Genomic DNA, 14868 nt, shown 5'->3' with positions numbered 1-14868 from the left:
TATAACTTACTGAGAGGTGCAGTCAAGGCTAGGAAACAGGAATGTGATCCTTGGTGTACTGGTCCGGGAAAAAGAACTTTGAAAAAACAGGCTAAGAAAACAGAATAAACTAATTCAGCTCACAGCACTACAGGGAGAAAAACCACTTTTAAGCTTCTGAGAACTAAGGCAGGCAGAGAGAAAAAAAAGAAGACATCACCATGGAAGTCTAAACTGACTCCAAGGGAAGCTAAAATTATGACTTGAGATGAATAATGACTTCAGAACAAAAGAATTTTGACCTGGAAGTGAGAAGCAGGTAGACCTGGGGCCTAGCAAAACCAACAAACTTAACCAGATGGCCTGATGTCTAGACTAGACTAGACCAGACCGTCTGTTCTCGGTTATGCCACAGGGGTCCCCTCATCACACTGTACTCCCTTCACCAACATCTGCCTGCGAGTCAGGACCCAGGCCTGCTCTCTGAGCTGGGCACGACACCGGGAACATACTGGTGTCAAGAAACTGAACAGGAAACTTCATTACCTATTTCAAGTTCAAGAGAAAGGAAACCTACCATTATTTACCCACCGGCAGAGAATGTACTCCTATATTTTACTACAAAAAAAAAAAAAAAGAAAAAAAAGTTGCTGCATTGTAACTCTACATACCTAAGACGTCCTAGAAAATCAGAACCGAATATAAGTGCTGAACAGACATACAGTGGGGAGCAAGAGCATCCGGCTAAACTTTAGAAGAAAAAGGAAACGTCTGTGAAATGGCCAAAAACAAAGTTAATTGAACTAGATCTTTCTGGCTGTAGATGCTCTGGGACTTTTTTTTTTTTCTTTCCCCAAGTTCCCTTCTCTTTCCTTCGCCCTTCTGAGTTGAAAAATCAAGAAAAATGTTTATGTTTAACCCACCTTCTTGTTATAGCACCAATAAATGCCAGAGGTTCCTAAAAGCTCAAAGAATACGTTTCACATCCAGAAGTAGGTTACTTTTCTCTAGAAAACATGTCACATGGCTCTCCAGGATGAACCAAGGGTTAAAAATCTAGCTGTTAGGTACTGGCTACAATTATGGGGAAAGGAGCCCTCATTTTTCTCTCGGGCAGTTTCCCCTTCCTCCCTTTCTGACCCACTCTCCCTCACCAGCTCCTGATAAGGCCAGGACTTTGAAGGGTGACACTACAGCAGGGAGATGCACAGTCTGCTCCTTCTTCCTGGGACCGAAAGTACCTCCCAGCCTGAAACACAACCTCACAATCCAAAGTGTTAAATCATCTGTCACCGGAGACCAGCCTGGGGGAGATTATTTTAAAGGGCGATGCAGTTAAGCGGTTACATGGGAAGCTGAACATACACCCGAAAGAGAAAACTTTAAAAAATACTGTTATGCAAACTGAGGCTGCGATAAAACTGCGGTATGGCGACACACAGTTTCCAAAAATACTGTATGCTAAATAACTGAAATGGAAGTGTAGATGTGTTCTAGAAAACTGTGTCAGATGACTCAAGTTCTACTTAGGAAAAATAACACTGATGTTAAAGATGCAGGTAAAGGGGGGAATAAAATTTTATGATTTTCAGTAATTAAATTAATAAATACAAATAGACATTCTGTTTCATCTGTATCCTAAAAGTTAATAATTAAGAGTTGATGAAACCCTCTTCTTTGGAACTTCGTAAGAAAAATATAGAAAATACTTTGGGAACAGTGATTCATTCACATACAAAATCTGAAGGCCATATAGTGAGTGGATAAAGGCAGTTTCTATATTCAGGCTACTAAGAATTTTAGACAGGCATCATCACTGCCCAATGGTTGCTATAACAACTAGGCAAGTTACTTGCCTTCTGGCGATCAGGTGCACTAGAGGAGGGCTACTACCACCAACCCCCGTGGGTGACGTAAGCCTTAAATAACATGCAGACGGCTCTCAGCACAATGTCTGGCACACAGGACTCAAATGGTAGCTGTGATTTCATGGATATTATTTCATAGTATCTAAAGAATTAAAGTCAGGTGCTTTAGACTCAGTTCAGACTCTCCACTCCTATTAAATATATGCAGTTATTATTTTCTCAGACAAAACTGGAAGAATACTCAATTTAATACTATTCCTAAAAAAATTAAAATTGAAGGTGTCAGAACTACAAATTGTAATTATTTGTAGAATAAAAGAATTTAGTAATTGCAGCAAGCAGACAAGTGTCTACTTTCTCAGAGTTCTAAAAGCAAAACATCTGATTGGGCTAAGGACCAATCTGAGTTGGTCAAAAATTACAACTAATAAATTCCCGAGAGACAAACCAGCAGCTAAATGTCCATGATGTCTACACTAGTGCTCCCCTGTTGTTTGCACACCAGGAATCCAACTAAGTGCCTTATCATCTCACAACTGGAATCACCATCTTTATATCTATTACTTACAAGAATTTAAAAAACAACCACCACCACCCATCATACCTAGCAAGCCACAACCCTCTTGAGTGGGTCAATATCCTCTCATCTGCAAAGATTCTACTGGCCTTAAAAGCATTCTACATATCACGACCCAGCAGTTCCACTCCTGCATATACATCTAAGAGAATTAAAAACACGTGTCCACACAGAAGCTCATATACAATATTCATAATAGCCAAAAAGTAGAAACCACCCAGATATCCATTACTGATGGATAAACAAAACATGGACTATGCATTCAACCCAGATGTAAACAGGAATGATGTGCTGACACGTGCTACAAGGATGAAGCCTGAAGACATGATGCTAAGCCAAAGAAGCCAATCACAAAGGCCAGACACTGTGTGATTCCATTTATGTGAAATGTCCAGAACAGGCAAATTCACAGAGACAGAAAGTAGGTGAGCAGGTGCCAGGGCCTGGGGGAGGACAGGATGGGAAGTGGCTGCTAATATGGGTGCAGAGCGTCTTTGTCGGGGGACAGGGCGGTGATGAAAATACTCTAAATTTAGACAGCGGTTACACGTGCACAACATGGGACTGTACTTAAAACTGCTGCATTGTACACTTAGAAAGGGGTGAGCTTTTTGGGTATGTGAATTATATTTCACTAAAGCTGTTTTTTTAAAAGTATTCTACAGTGTAAGTATATACACATTTATGAATATGTATACATACTTACAGTAAGGTTTAAATTTAGAGATAGACATATAGTTTCATACCTATTTAACTTAAGGTTAACTTTTTCAGATTACAAAACATTAGCATAGTTGAGGGCATACTGGAATATCGCATTGATAGTCACTGATACATATTAAAGAGTTACTTAAATCTCCACTGAACTGGCAACTTTAAACTCCTAGAACCAGCAACCTGCTCTTTGGTGAGTTAGCTTAAATTGCAACTTCTTGTATTTGAACGGAATCAAGAAACTCTACAAGTTAAATAGTATGTCTTGGAGTACAGGCGTCCCTCGATACCTGTGGGGGACAGGTTCCAGGAACCTTCCCCACCAGCAATACCGAAACCCATGGATGCTCAAGTTCCTTACGTAAAGTGGCTAGCACAGTTGGAGTTGCACATCTGCGGATCAGGAGGGCCGACTGTAGCCTTCGTAGCACAAAGCGGTCCCCTGCACCCATCGTGGACCACATAACAGTGAGTGAAACACTTGAACACATTATTTGTAAAACAAGGCCATAACAGTACAACTTTTGCTCTATGTGGTGACCCTTTAGACGGGAGTCAGCAAACCCGTCCCATAAAGGACCAGACAGTAAACACACACCTTCGTGGATCAGACCATTTCTGATGCAAGCTATTCCACTCTGCCCCCATAGCATGAAGGCAGCCCAGCACAACATAGAAACCAGTGCTCCCCGGCTTTAACCAGTGTTGTCCAGCAGAACTTCCTGCAATGATAAAAGTAGTCTATTACCTACTGAGCACTGGAAAACATGGCTACCACGACTAATGATTCCAAATGTAAACAGCCACAGGCCGCTACAGGCTGCTGTCCTGAACAGCACTGCTTTAGACTACCAAGTAGCCAATTTCACCTCTGCTCAAAACAAAGAAGAGTAAATGAGTTAACTTTTAAAGCAAAAAACGAATCTTATATTACAGGATGAACTGGAAGAGAACACGTGACGTAAAATTTCTAACAACTCACAGATCAGACCAGTAAATAATCAAAATCCTAAGCAAATCAATCACAGCTCAAGCAGGAGGATACGTGTAGAGTTCCATGTATCTGGATTTTGCCATACTTTGTCTGGTATACACTTGCTGGATTCCAGCTCTGAGGTCGTCCCAGATCTGGTCAAGGCCAATTTGCTTCAGACCATGGGGATTTTGACTCCTGTTGGATGACATTGTTGAGTAATATTCTGAAGTCGTCCAGTGCAGCAATCCTTATTCAAGGTACAGCTACTTCTCCATTAGATGAAAATATACAGTATCATTCCAAGTTTATTCACAGCAGTTCAGAAAGGACGTCCTTTAAAGGCAGAGAATGAAATCTCATCGCAGGCAAACCTGAAGAAGAAATAAAGGGAACTAATTAATCCTTTTTCAACATCCTGCGTTGGGGTGGGAGCGGGGGTGGGATAGGATGCCTGCCACACAGCAGAAATAGTGTGCAGGCCTCAGGAGGTACCACTCTAATCCAGAGTGTTTCTCTTTCTGTGTGGAAACACTCATATTACACCGTCTGTGTGTGCTTACGGAGACGTTTAGTTCAAAATCATTATGACTATTAGTGCTCACAAGAAAAGCTGGGTAAAACGGACACAAGCACAACCAACATGTTACTTTGCAGGCCTTCGAAAGGTATAAAAACTTAAACGATATTACTTGACCTACGTAACAGTTAGAAAGACAAACTCAAAGGGAAAAAGGCAAAGGAAATTTCCAGAAAGAGAAACAAAAATAGCTAGTACAAAAAGCCAAACATTCAATCTCTCTAGTTACCTGTGAATTTAAAACACTTTTCACTTAGTATCTGGCAAAATGCAAATGTTGCTGAGGCTGAAGGTGAGGGAAATGGTCACTGTGCCCCACTCACCTCCCCACCCCCGCTTTTGGTGCCGTGCCTGGCGGCTCATGGGATCTTAGTTCCCCGCAATCAGGGATTGAACCTGGGCCCCGGCAGTGAAAGTGCCGAGTCCTAACCACTGGACCGCCAGTGAATTCCCAGTCACCCCCTTTTCAGAAGGGAATTGGGCAAGAATTACCAAAATTTAAAATGTTCCCTCAATTTAGGGAGACCCGGGTTTGAAGCTCAGCTCCATACCTACAAATATGTGGTCTTGGGCAAGTTACTTAACTTCTCACTCCTCTAAGCCTCAATTTCCCTCTCACTGCTCTAAGCCTCAATTTCCCAGCCTGTAAAATGGGGGCAAATCTATTTAACACATAGTAAACACGTGACAAGTGGTAATGGCTATTATTTCTAAGTGAATGAAGCTACTGCAAAATACAATTTATAATGCCTCAGGATTATGGATCCACAGATAAAGAACTTCAGCTATCCAATATTGTATTAAGTCAGTACTTCCCAATACAAAACATTACAGACATACTTTAAGGATTGTCTATGTACATCACATCAAAATGTGGAGGCTTTTAAACAAGTATTTCTGGTGCAAAACTAGGAAAACACTGAATTTTTTTAATGGCTCCAAAAAAAAAATGTTGTTGGGATGTAAATGGTATCTGGAACAGGAAGAATGGGTTGTCAAAGTCTGCAAGGGATTCAGTGCATCCTGCATCTTCAACGGCATTATAGAGCTCTCCGTAGGCTAAGGCACATTTAAGGACAACATAGGTCACACATATGGATTAAGTCTGAACTTCGGAAGCATAAATCATCTCTAATATTTATAACCTAAGCTATGGGACTTAATATTTTATGAAACCACAACATTTTTCCTGATCCTGAAAATATTTTATGTCATACACTCAAATAGGTATGTCCAAATGTGAAATATAACGATGTCTAACAAGAACGAATCCCCAAGTTTTAAGAAACTAACAACTCAGCAACCGCTTTGCAAATGTTTCCTAATACAATTTCTATCTGCTTTTCCTCTGCCTTGGATGGTACATACTAACGCCCCACTTGACAGGAATCAGGGTACTGTGGACTGGCAGCGCCACCTGACAACACCCCTATTTAAACCTACACTCCATTCCCTGTCACTTACTTAGTTTTTCCCTAAAGGGAAATTATCACTTTTATTTCCCAGACTCACAGTTCAGTTAGTTCTACCTTAGATCGTAAGCTTTCTCAGACCCATCTAGATGCTCTATTTACTTCCTTTTCTTCTCTTCTAATGTCTACCAGCAACTGAAAATGTTCAACTTTCCCCATTTTTTTAAACTCATTTTAAAAATATTTATTTATTTATTTATTTGGTTGTGCTGGGTCTTAGTTGCGGCACGCGGGCTCCCTAGTTGTGGCATACACGCGGGATCTAGTTCCCCGACCAGGGATGGAACCCGGGCCCCCTGCATTGGGAGCATAGAGCTTTAACCACTGCACCACGAGGGAAGTCCCTCGACTTTCCCCATTTTTATCTTTACCTCACCTTATCATTTCAGCTGGGTACCTTAAAAAAGTAAATTCAATTATGACACGTAAGCACAGGATGGGGATGTATCAACCTTTCTTTCTTCAAACCTCCATAGGCCAGTCACTCACAACGTTCATCTCCAGCCCAGCCTTCTTCTCTGAACTCCAGGCCTATCTCTGTATCCAGTTCACATCTTCTCCTATGTCTCAAACCCAGCAGATCCACAACTGGACTCAGGATCTTCCTCCAACCTCCATTCTCCACCAGTGCTGCCCGCCTTAGTTAGTGGCAGCTCCACGCACCCACACACCAGAAACCTGGGAATAATTCGAATGCCTTATCCCTCATCTTCCACATACAGCAGCTACAGATTTTAACTCTCAAGGTCATTTCAAATCCACTCACTCATCTCTACTTCCTCTTCCAGTAATCATCACCATCCTCTCTTCCCTGGACCACTATTTTCACAGTCTAAACTGGACTCCCATACCTCCCCATATTTATGTCACTCCTCATCTATTCTTCACACAGCAGTTGAGTCTAAAACTGTCACTCTGACTAGGCTGTCATCCTGAGCGCAAGGGCAGCCTGAAGCCGAGAAATCCTTACTACGGCAGAATCACCTCTCCCTCCTCATTCGCCTCTTGCAGAACTCCCCCTTCACCCCCTGGGGACAGCCACACAGACTCTGTCCTCCTTTCGTGGACGTGCCAGTCCCCTTCCCACTCCTGAACATCTGTGCACTTGCTGCTGCTTCTTCCCGGAAAGCTCCTCTTCGTCAAGTTCTTTTCCAGCCACAGAAGACACACTAGGGAACTCCCAGGCGAGGTTCAGGCTCGCCCATTTCCAGGCCTTTCCCGTCTTAACTCTCACTCAGGGTCGACACTCCACGGCTGTGTCTTTACTGGGACTCTCTCCCTGTACCGGTGAGAAGGATCCCCAGGCACAGAGGCCGTCTCTTTCACTCACCACAGTGTCTCTGAGCCCACTTCAGAGCAGGCGCAGAGCTCCATCAATGTTTTGCATGAATAAACGAGAGAGTAAATTAAGGAATCGATGAGTTACATGTTTTGCAAGGATTGAGAAATAAGGAAACACCAACATCATCGAGCATCTAAACTCGCCCCAAATCCCCCTGGAGCATCTCCACAAATTCTATCTTGTTCCCTTTCAACTTTTTCCTTCCAACACTATATTTTAGGCTAAAATTTATTTCTTGCCGTTTCATTCAGTCATGTTTTGTATTATCCTGGTCACTGCAAATGTATACATATTTTAACACAGTTTTTAAAGACTTATGAGATTTATAGAAATTTAGTGACCATTAGTATTTATCTAACAAATATTCAGTAGGAAGCGACCCTGTGCCAGGCACTGTCCTCTGCCCTGGTTACATACTATTAATAGTAAATCAAAGCAGACGTGGTCCACTTCCATAACACCACTGCCATGGAATAAAACATCTAAGAGGTTAACATACACATCTTTGGTATATAACCCACTTGTAAACTGGAAACTTTATGTACCAGGCATTTGTGCCAAAAGCGTTTGCTCATAAGAGCCAATTTCAGTCACAGACGATTAGAGGTTAGCCTTAAAAGATGGTTCTGGCCCTTCCTTTTACAGATGAAGAAACGGACCCAAAGAAGCAGTCAGAGCTGATCGAGGTCACAATGCTAGGAGGTGGCAGGACCCCAGGCCAGAGCTCTGGATTCTCAAGCCAGTACTCCCCACACTCTAGTCTGAACTTTAGATTCTGTGATGTTTAAGGTGTCGATAAACAGGGAAACCACTAACAGAGCCATAAGAAAAATAAACAAACAAACAGATTCACTAGGTATCTATTAATCTTACAAACCCAAACAGCTCCAATGAAAAGAGTTGATACTCTGAAAGAACAAACCAGTCCTAATCGTATCAATATTAAATCTATTTAAATATTTTGAAATTTAAGAAAGCTGGGTTGGGAAAAAAAAAAAAAAAAAGCCTGACTTTTTAAACTAAGAACGCTGCAATTATCAGAGCAGTATAAAGTCAGGGTAGCACTTGTCATACCAACGTCACCCCGAACCCTGCCCCAGAGGCAAGGTTAAGATACACCAAGTAAAACGGTCAGTGATTTCCTCACGATACCTCACTGTCCTCACTCGACATCAGCACCCAAATGCGTTCTTTCTTCCTCGTATTGTTCATCTGATTCCAGTTATAAGCTTACTCTGTCAAGAGTCACTGGTATTCCAAGATCAAAAACAACCTTTTCATGTTAAAATGTCAAGTCTACTTTATTACGCACGTTCTGTGTCTAGGTCTACGCGTAGAAATCTGGTGCCACAGCAAATCTCAGCTTATGTGGAGACTAGGCCGAAAAATCAGCAAAGTATTCTACTCCTGCTTTTAGGTGCTTTATTGTTTTTCCTTTTAAACTACTCATTCCCTTTTTCTAGTTGTCCCCACTGAGATTCGAAAATTCATAGAGTTGATCCAAGGTTCACAACAATTCACATGTCCTTATTGACTTAATGGAGAAGTCTGAAGAGGATAACCTGATCTTATATTTTTAATATCCCCCAGTGGGCCTCACATTTACATATTTAACATTTATCACTTATACTACAACAAACTAAATCTAAAGGGAAACGTTAAAAGTCAGTACATCAGAAAAAGGTCCTAAAAATCAGGTCACATGCTGATAGCAGCTGACCTGCTGGTCTCAGGCTGGGCTCCCTGGAGCAGATGCTGGGACACAGTTTGGGTGGAGGATGCTTCTTAGGGATGACACCTGTGAGGGGCAGGGGAGGAAGCAGGACCGGGCAGAGGAGGAAGGGAACTGTGAGGTGGTCCCCACCTGGCAGGCAGCTGGGTGCCCAGCACTGACCGGACATGGCACGCAGGGCTGCAGAGGCAGCCTTTCTGCTCCTGCTGGCTCAGTCCCTGCAATGGGCTGGGCCGGGCACGGCAGCGCTAACTGGAGGCCACCTGCTGACCATGCGCAGGAGTCGAGTCTTTCCCTGACGGGGCACCTGGGTGGGGCCCAAATGGACCCAAGATGCTTTGCTCACGGAGGTTTCCACCTCGGGGTGTGTGCGGGTTTGTGTGTCTGGATTTCACCTGTTTATGCAGCACTCAGTGTCTGACTATAAAACTGTTTGGAGTAATAAAGTACAATAATAGAGGTGCCCATAAAAGACTGACTTAGGGACTTCCCTGGTGGCGCAGTGGTTCAGAATCCGCCTGCCAGTGCAGGGGACACGGGTTCGAGCCCTGGTCCAGGAAGATCCCACATGCTGTGGAGCAACTAAGCCTGTACGCCACAACTACTGAGCCTGTGCTCTAGAGCCCGCGAGCCACAACTACTGAGCCCCCGTGCCTACAGCCCATGCTCCGCAACAACAGAAGCCACTGCAGTGAGAAGCCCGTGCACCACAACCAAGAGCAGCCCCTGCTCGCCGCAACTAGAGAAAGCCCGCACGCAGCAGCGAAGACCCAACGCGGCTCCCCCCGCAAAAAAAAAAAAAAAAAAGACTGGTTTAACTGTCAATGTTGAATTTTCAGGAATAAACCACTTTACAAACCACATACCCTCCATCTCATAACCAGGCCATCAAAAACTATCAATAGTCTTAATCCGACCTCATGAAAAGTCAGAGGTGTAAATGGCTTTGGGGTAAGGGCTAAAAATATTTTCGCAATAATTCACATCACAGAGCCAAAAAACAGGATGTCCAAGAAGCTGAAAGATATTAAAAATAAAAGACAAAACAAAACGAAATATACACTTAGGAAATCGGGTGGTTTTCCAAACTAGTCTGTTACAGTAGGTCCCTGGCATCACAGGGTTTACCAATTGCAGTGATGAATACCCAGGAGGAACACTCAAGTTTTCGGAGGTATAATCTGCAGATTTGCCACTTCACCATTTGGAAGCACAGGCCCAAGCACAAGAGACCAAGGCACAAAATGCAGCCAACCAAGGGCAGGAACCGATGGCAGAGCAGGCTGTAGCGTCCCACCCCAGAGCCTGGCTCAGAAGCCTGCATGAGTACCAGCACTGCTCAGCCACCCACCCTCCCTTCACCTTCCTCTCTCCCAGAAAGTAAGATAACAGAGGAGCCAAAATAAACAAAGGTATCTAACAGAAGGGAGGTTGTCTATTTAAGGCTTTGCCTCATGGAAGAGACTGTTGTTCCAAAGGGATATGAAAGCCAACAGAATCAATATTAAACAAGTTTTCTAACAATTCAAATCGTGAACGAATCAGCCTGCTTCTCAAGATTAATGGTGCATAAGATTCCTTCCTTGAGTTCAAGTGTGAACTAACCAAATGACCTCCAAGAATCCTGCAAAGTACATCCTCTTTGATAGTAGTAATTCACAGTTTCATTAGTAAGGAAAGGGCTTTCTTAAAAGAGCACTTATAACAGCCATCTACAGACACTGACTGGAGTGTCAACTCAACAGATCATTAAGGGAATCTGGGGAAATGCTAGCTTTACTGCAGCTAAATATTGTTTGCTACAAGACTTCAGAGGCCTTGATAAGTGAATGTGTCTTATGAGTTTCCATCAGAAAAACAGTATAAAGCATCTCCTACTCAAACTGACTTGGCCAGAGCATATTTTTTCCTGAACATATCTCAGGACTGGACTTTCAAGAAAACACTAATGTTTCAAGGAACAACATAACTTAAAAAAGGGGGGGGTGGGGAGGTAAATCTGTTCTGATCCCTACAGGGTCCTAACTCTCTTGGGATCAACCACACGGTGTTCTATAACTTTTCCATTTAACAATGAGATAAACCTCACTTCACTTAATGAAACACGCCTCACTGGTTTTGTGCGCATATACTATTTTACCGTTCATCACACTAGCGCCCTGCTAGAGCGCTTCTAGGTGTTGACTTTTTAACAGTTGTAAGTAATACTGCAACAGGCAGCTGCCTATGGATTTCTCTTCTTTGAGCATACTTTGAGCATATATGATAAACACCCACGAGTATCTAGAGGATAAACGGAACATGGAACCATTTACCAGGACAGAACACATCAGAGGGAAGACAGGCGGGAGATAGTTCACTTTCGGACCCGGTGAATCTCAGGTGCTTGAGAGCTTATCTCTGATGGGCACGACTTGAGTCTGGGAACCAGAGTTAATCAGAGAAATTACAGAAAAAGATGGGCCCAAACTGAATCTTGAGGAACATTCAGAAACTGACTAGATGCTGGGGACCCCACAGAGTTTGTACCTGCAAAGTTACAGCCAAAAGCAACGAGACCTATCCTGGAGGCCAGAGAAGGCCATGGCTGGCTGGGCCTAAGGAGGTCGCTGCCATTTACTTCCTGTATGATCTTGGGTAAATCACTTAATATCTATGAGGGTCAGGGTTGAATGTGGCAACGTAGTGTTGGATAAATGCTAGCTGTTATTTTCATCATCGTGACAGTATCCGAAATGTAGCTTCTGACTTTAGCTCTATGTAAGTCACTGGGGACCTGAGCAAGGCAGGTTTCACTGGTTTTAAGAGGAGGAATTCAAACTGGAGTGGGCTGGGAGGGTCAGAAATGCAGACTATCTTTAGGAATTCTGGCCACGAAGGCATGAAGAGGCCGGAAGGGGATGCGACAACTGGGAAAGGCCCGCATGTCCTCATCCTCTCTCCAGAGAAAGAGAGGGACAGGAGGGCAGGGGGCTGTGGCTGGTAGGGGTGCAGCTGGGTGGCCAGGCCCAAGAGGGGCTGATGTGAGGTGGAGGCAACGAAGGCCACGTCGCCTGCGACAGGGTGACAGGGCACAATGGCCGCTACAGGCGGGCTGAGCAGTCGGGCAGCACCGGGGGGACGAGCGGAGCCCCCAGACCGCCTTCGACGGGAGCCCATGGGATGCTGAGGAAGAGCGACGGCCACGCCTCGGCTTCAGGGGCCTTAGTCTCTGAGGAAGAGCAAGGAGGCCGAAGGCGTGTGGAGAGAGGCTTCCGGGGAGTTTCCCATTCCCGGAATTGGGCTCCAGAAGGTTCCATGAAGAACCAGGTGGGGAAAGAAGGGAGGGCAGGGAGGACTGGGGTAGGAATCTGGGTCGCTGGGGACAGACAACGCAGCTACGGGGGGTTAGTTCAGAGATGGGAGAGACCCTGGGGAGACACAAGGGGACTTAGGCCTCTGGTTTCAGTAGAGGGTGGCTTCCAATTTATGGGGCGGGGCATGGCCCTCGGCCTGGACCACATCTCACCAGCTACGCTCCCTGCGTGCTCCTAATGTGTTATATTATTCCCCCAACAAGTCCTAAATACCGAACAGACAGGAATATAAGTTAAGACTTTAATGAACGTAACTACATTTCTACTCTAGGGGAGAAACCCGCAAATTTAAAAATAATAAAAGAATTGTGTCCCCTGCTCAGTTTCACCTCCAATACTCAAAAAAACCCAGATACCACTTTTGTCTATTAATGCAGTCCTGATAGTTGCCTCTGTTCCTATAAATTAAGACCAAACACACTTAGCAGATGCTTTTGCACAAGCCAACGTTGAACAGGGTTAAATAAACAAAGCAAAATCAATCAAATCAGAGTTGTAACAGGAATACATGAAACAGGGTTCTTCAAAAAGACCACAGCTGCTTCAGTTAGGTGACTGCTTTTGAAAAAATGTAAAAAGATAAAAACAAAGCATGGACTTAAACTGTTACAGTATCTTCTGAAAATAAAGCATTAGACTAAATTGAAACACAGTTAAAACTCACTGTTAAAAAATAAAACAAGTCGAAATGTAGCTTTTCTAGTTTAGTAACATTTTAAATCTGATTAAAATGTGAATGATCCTGGGTATTACTCAGGAATTACTTATTTTCTAACACTTGGTTAAAAGCATGCAGAACCCCCGGCTTTCACCTGCAGTGTGGCACATACGACATGAAATGTATGATAAAACAGTGATTTAGACCTAGAGGAACGTTTGCCTATGCACACCAAGAAATATGCAGGGACTTCCGGGAAAGATGGCGGAAGAGTAAGACGCGGAGATCCCCTGCCTCCCCACAGATACACCAGAAATACAGCTACACGTGGAACAACTACAGAGCACCTACTGAACGCTGGCAGAAGACCCGGGACCTCCCAAAAGGCAAGAAACTCCCCACGTACCTGGGTAGGGCAAAGCGGAGAGATTCCCGCACAGAGGATCGGTGCCGACCGGCACTCACCAGCCCGAGAGGCTTGTCTGCTCGCCCGCCAGGGCGGGCGGCGCTGGGAGCTGAGGCTCGGGCTTCAGTCGGAGCACAGGGAGAGGACTGGGGCTGGCGTGAACACAGCCTGAAGGGGCTAATGCGCCACAGCTAGCCGGAAGGGAGTCCGGGATAAAGTCTGGACCTGCCGAAGAGGCAAGAGACTTTTTCTTTCCCCTTTGTTTCCTGGTGCGCGAGGAGAGGGGATTAAAAGCACTGCTTAAAGGAGGTCCAGAGACGGGCGCGAGCTGCGCTTTGGACGCCAGAGACGGGCGTGGGACGCTGGGGCTGCTGCTGCCGCCGTCATGAGGCCTGTGTGCGAGCGCAGGTCACTGTCCTCGCCCCCTTCTGGGGAGCCTGTGCAGCCCATCACTGCCGGGGTCCCGAGATCCAGGGACGGCTTCCCTGGGAGAGCGCACGGCGCGCCTCGGGCTGGTGCAACGTCACGCCGGCGGTGCAACGTCACGCCAGCGCAACGTCTGGCCGGCGTCTGACGCCCGCAGGCTCGCCCCGCCTACGTGCCCCCCCCACCCCGCCTCAGTGAGCCAGAGTCCCCGAAGCGGCTGCTCCTTTAACCCTGTCCTGTCTGAGCGAAGAACAGACGCCCTCCGGCGACCTACACGCAGAGGCGGGGCCAAATCCAAAGCTGAGACCTGGGAGCTGTGAGAACAAAGAAGAGAAAGAGAAATCTCTCCCAGCAGCCTCAGAAGCAGGGGACTGAAACTCCACAATCAACTTGATGTACCCTGCATCTGTGGAATACATGAATAGACAACGAATCATCCCAAATTGAGGAGCCAGGAGTCAGTGCTGTGCCTCTGAGGTGGGAGAGCCTACTTCAGGACACTGGTCCACAAGAGACCTCCCAGCTCCACATAATATCAAACGGCGAAAATCTTCCAGAGATCTCCATCTCAACACCAGCACCCAGCTTCACTCAACGACCAGCAAGCTACAGTGCTGGACACCCTATGCCAAACAACTAGCAAGACAGGAACACAACGCCACCCATTAGCAGAAAGTCTGCCTAAAATCATAAAAAGTCCGCAGACACCCCAAAACACACCACCAGATGTGGACCTGCCCACCAGAAAGACAAGATCCAGCCTCATCCACCAGAACACAGGCACT

General features: G+C 45.1%; 1 protein-coding gene across 4 annotated transcripts in view; it reads right to left on the bottom strand.

Annotated features, from left to right (window-relative positions):
• The window catches only part of CUL1 (cullin 1), a 118271-nt gene that overhangs the window by 65925 nt on the left and 37478 nt on the right, over positions 1-14868 (bottom strand). For all 4 annotated transcript variants that reach the window (XM_081244156.1, XM_081244158.1, XM_081244157.1 and 1 more), the window contains one exon: positions 4184-4485. In XM_081244156.1, the coding sequence (XP_081100282.1) occupies positions 4184-4323 (140 nt within the window). In that variant the 5' untranslated portion in view covers positions 4324-4485. The remainder of the gene's footprint in view (positions 1-4183; positions 4486-14868) is intronic.

This window comes from Mesoplodon bidens (genome assembly GCF_964165515.1).
Source record: "Mesoplodon bidens genome assembly, chromosome: 9".
Taxonomy (NCBI): Eukaryota; Metazoa; Chordata; class Mammalia; order Artiodactyla; family Ziphiidae; genus Mesoplodon; species Mesoplodon bidens.
The sequence above is the reverse complement of the archived record's forward strand: the minus strand, read 5'-3'. Positions and strand labels throughout refer to the sequence as shown.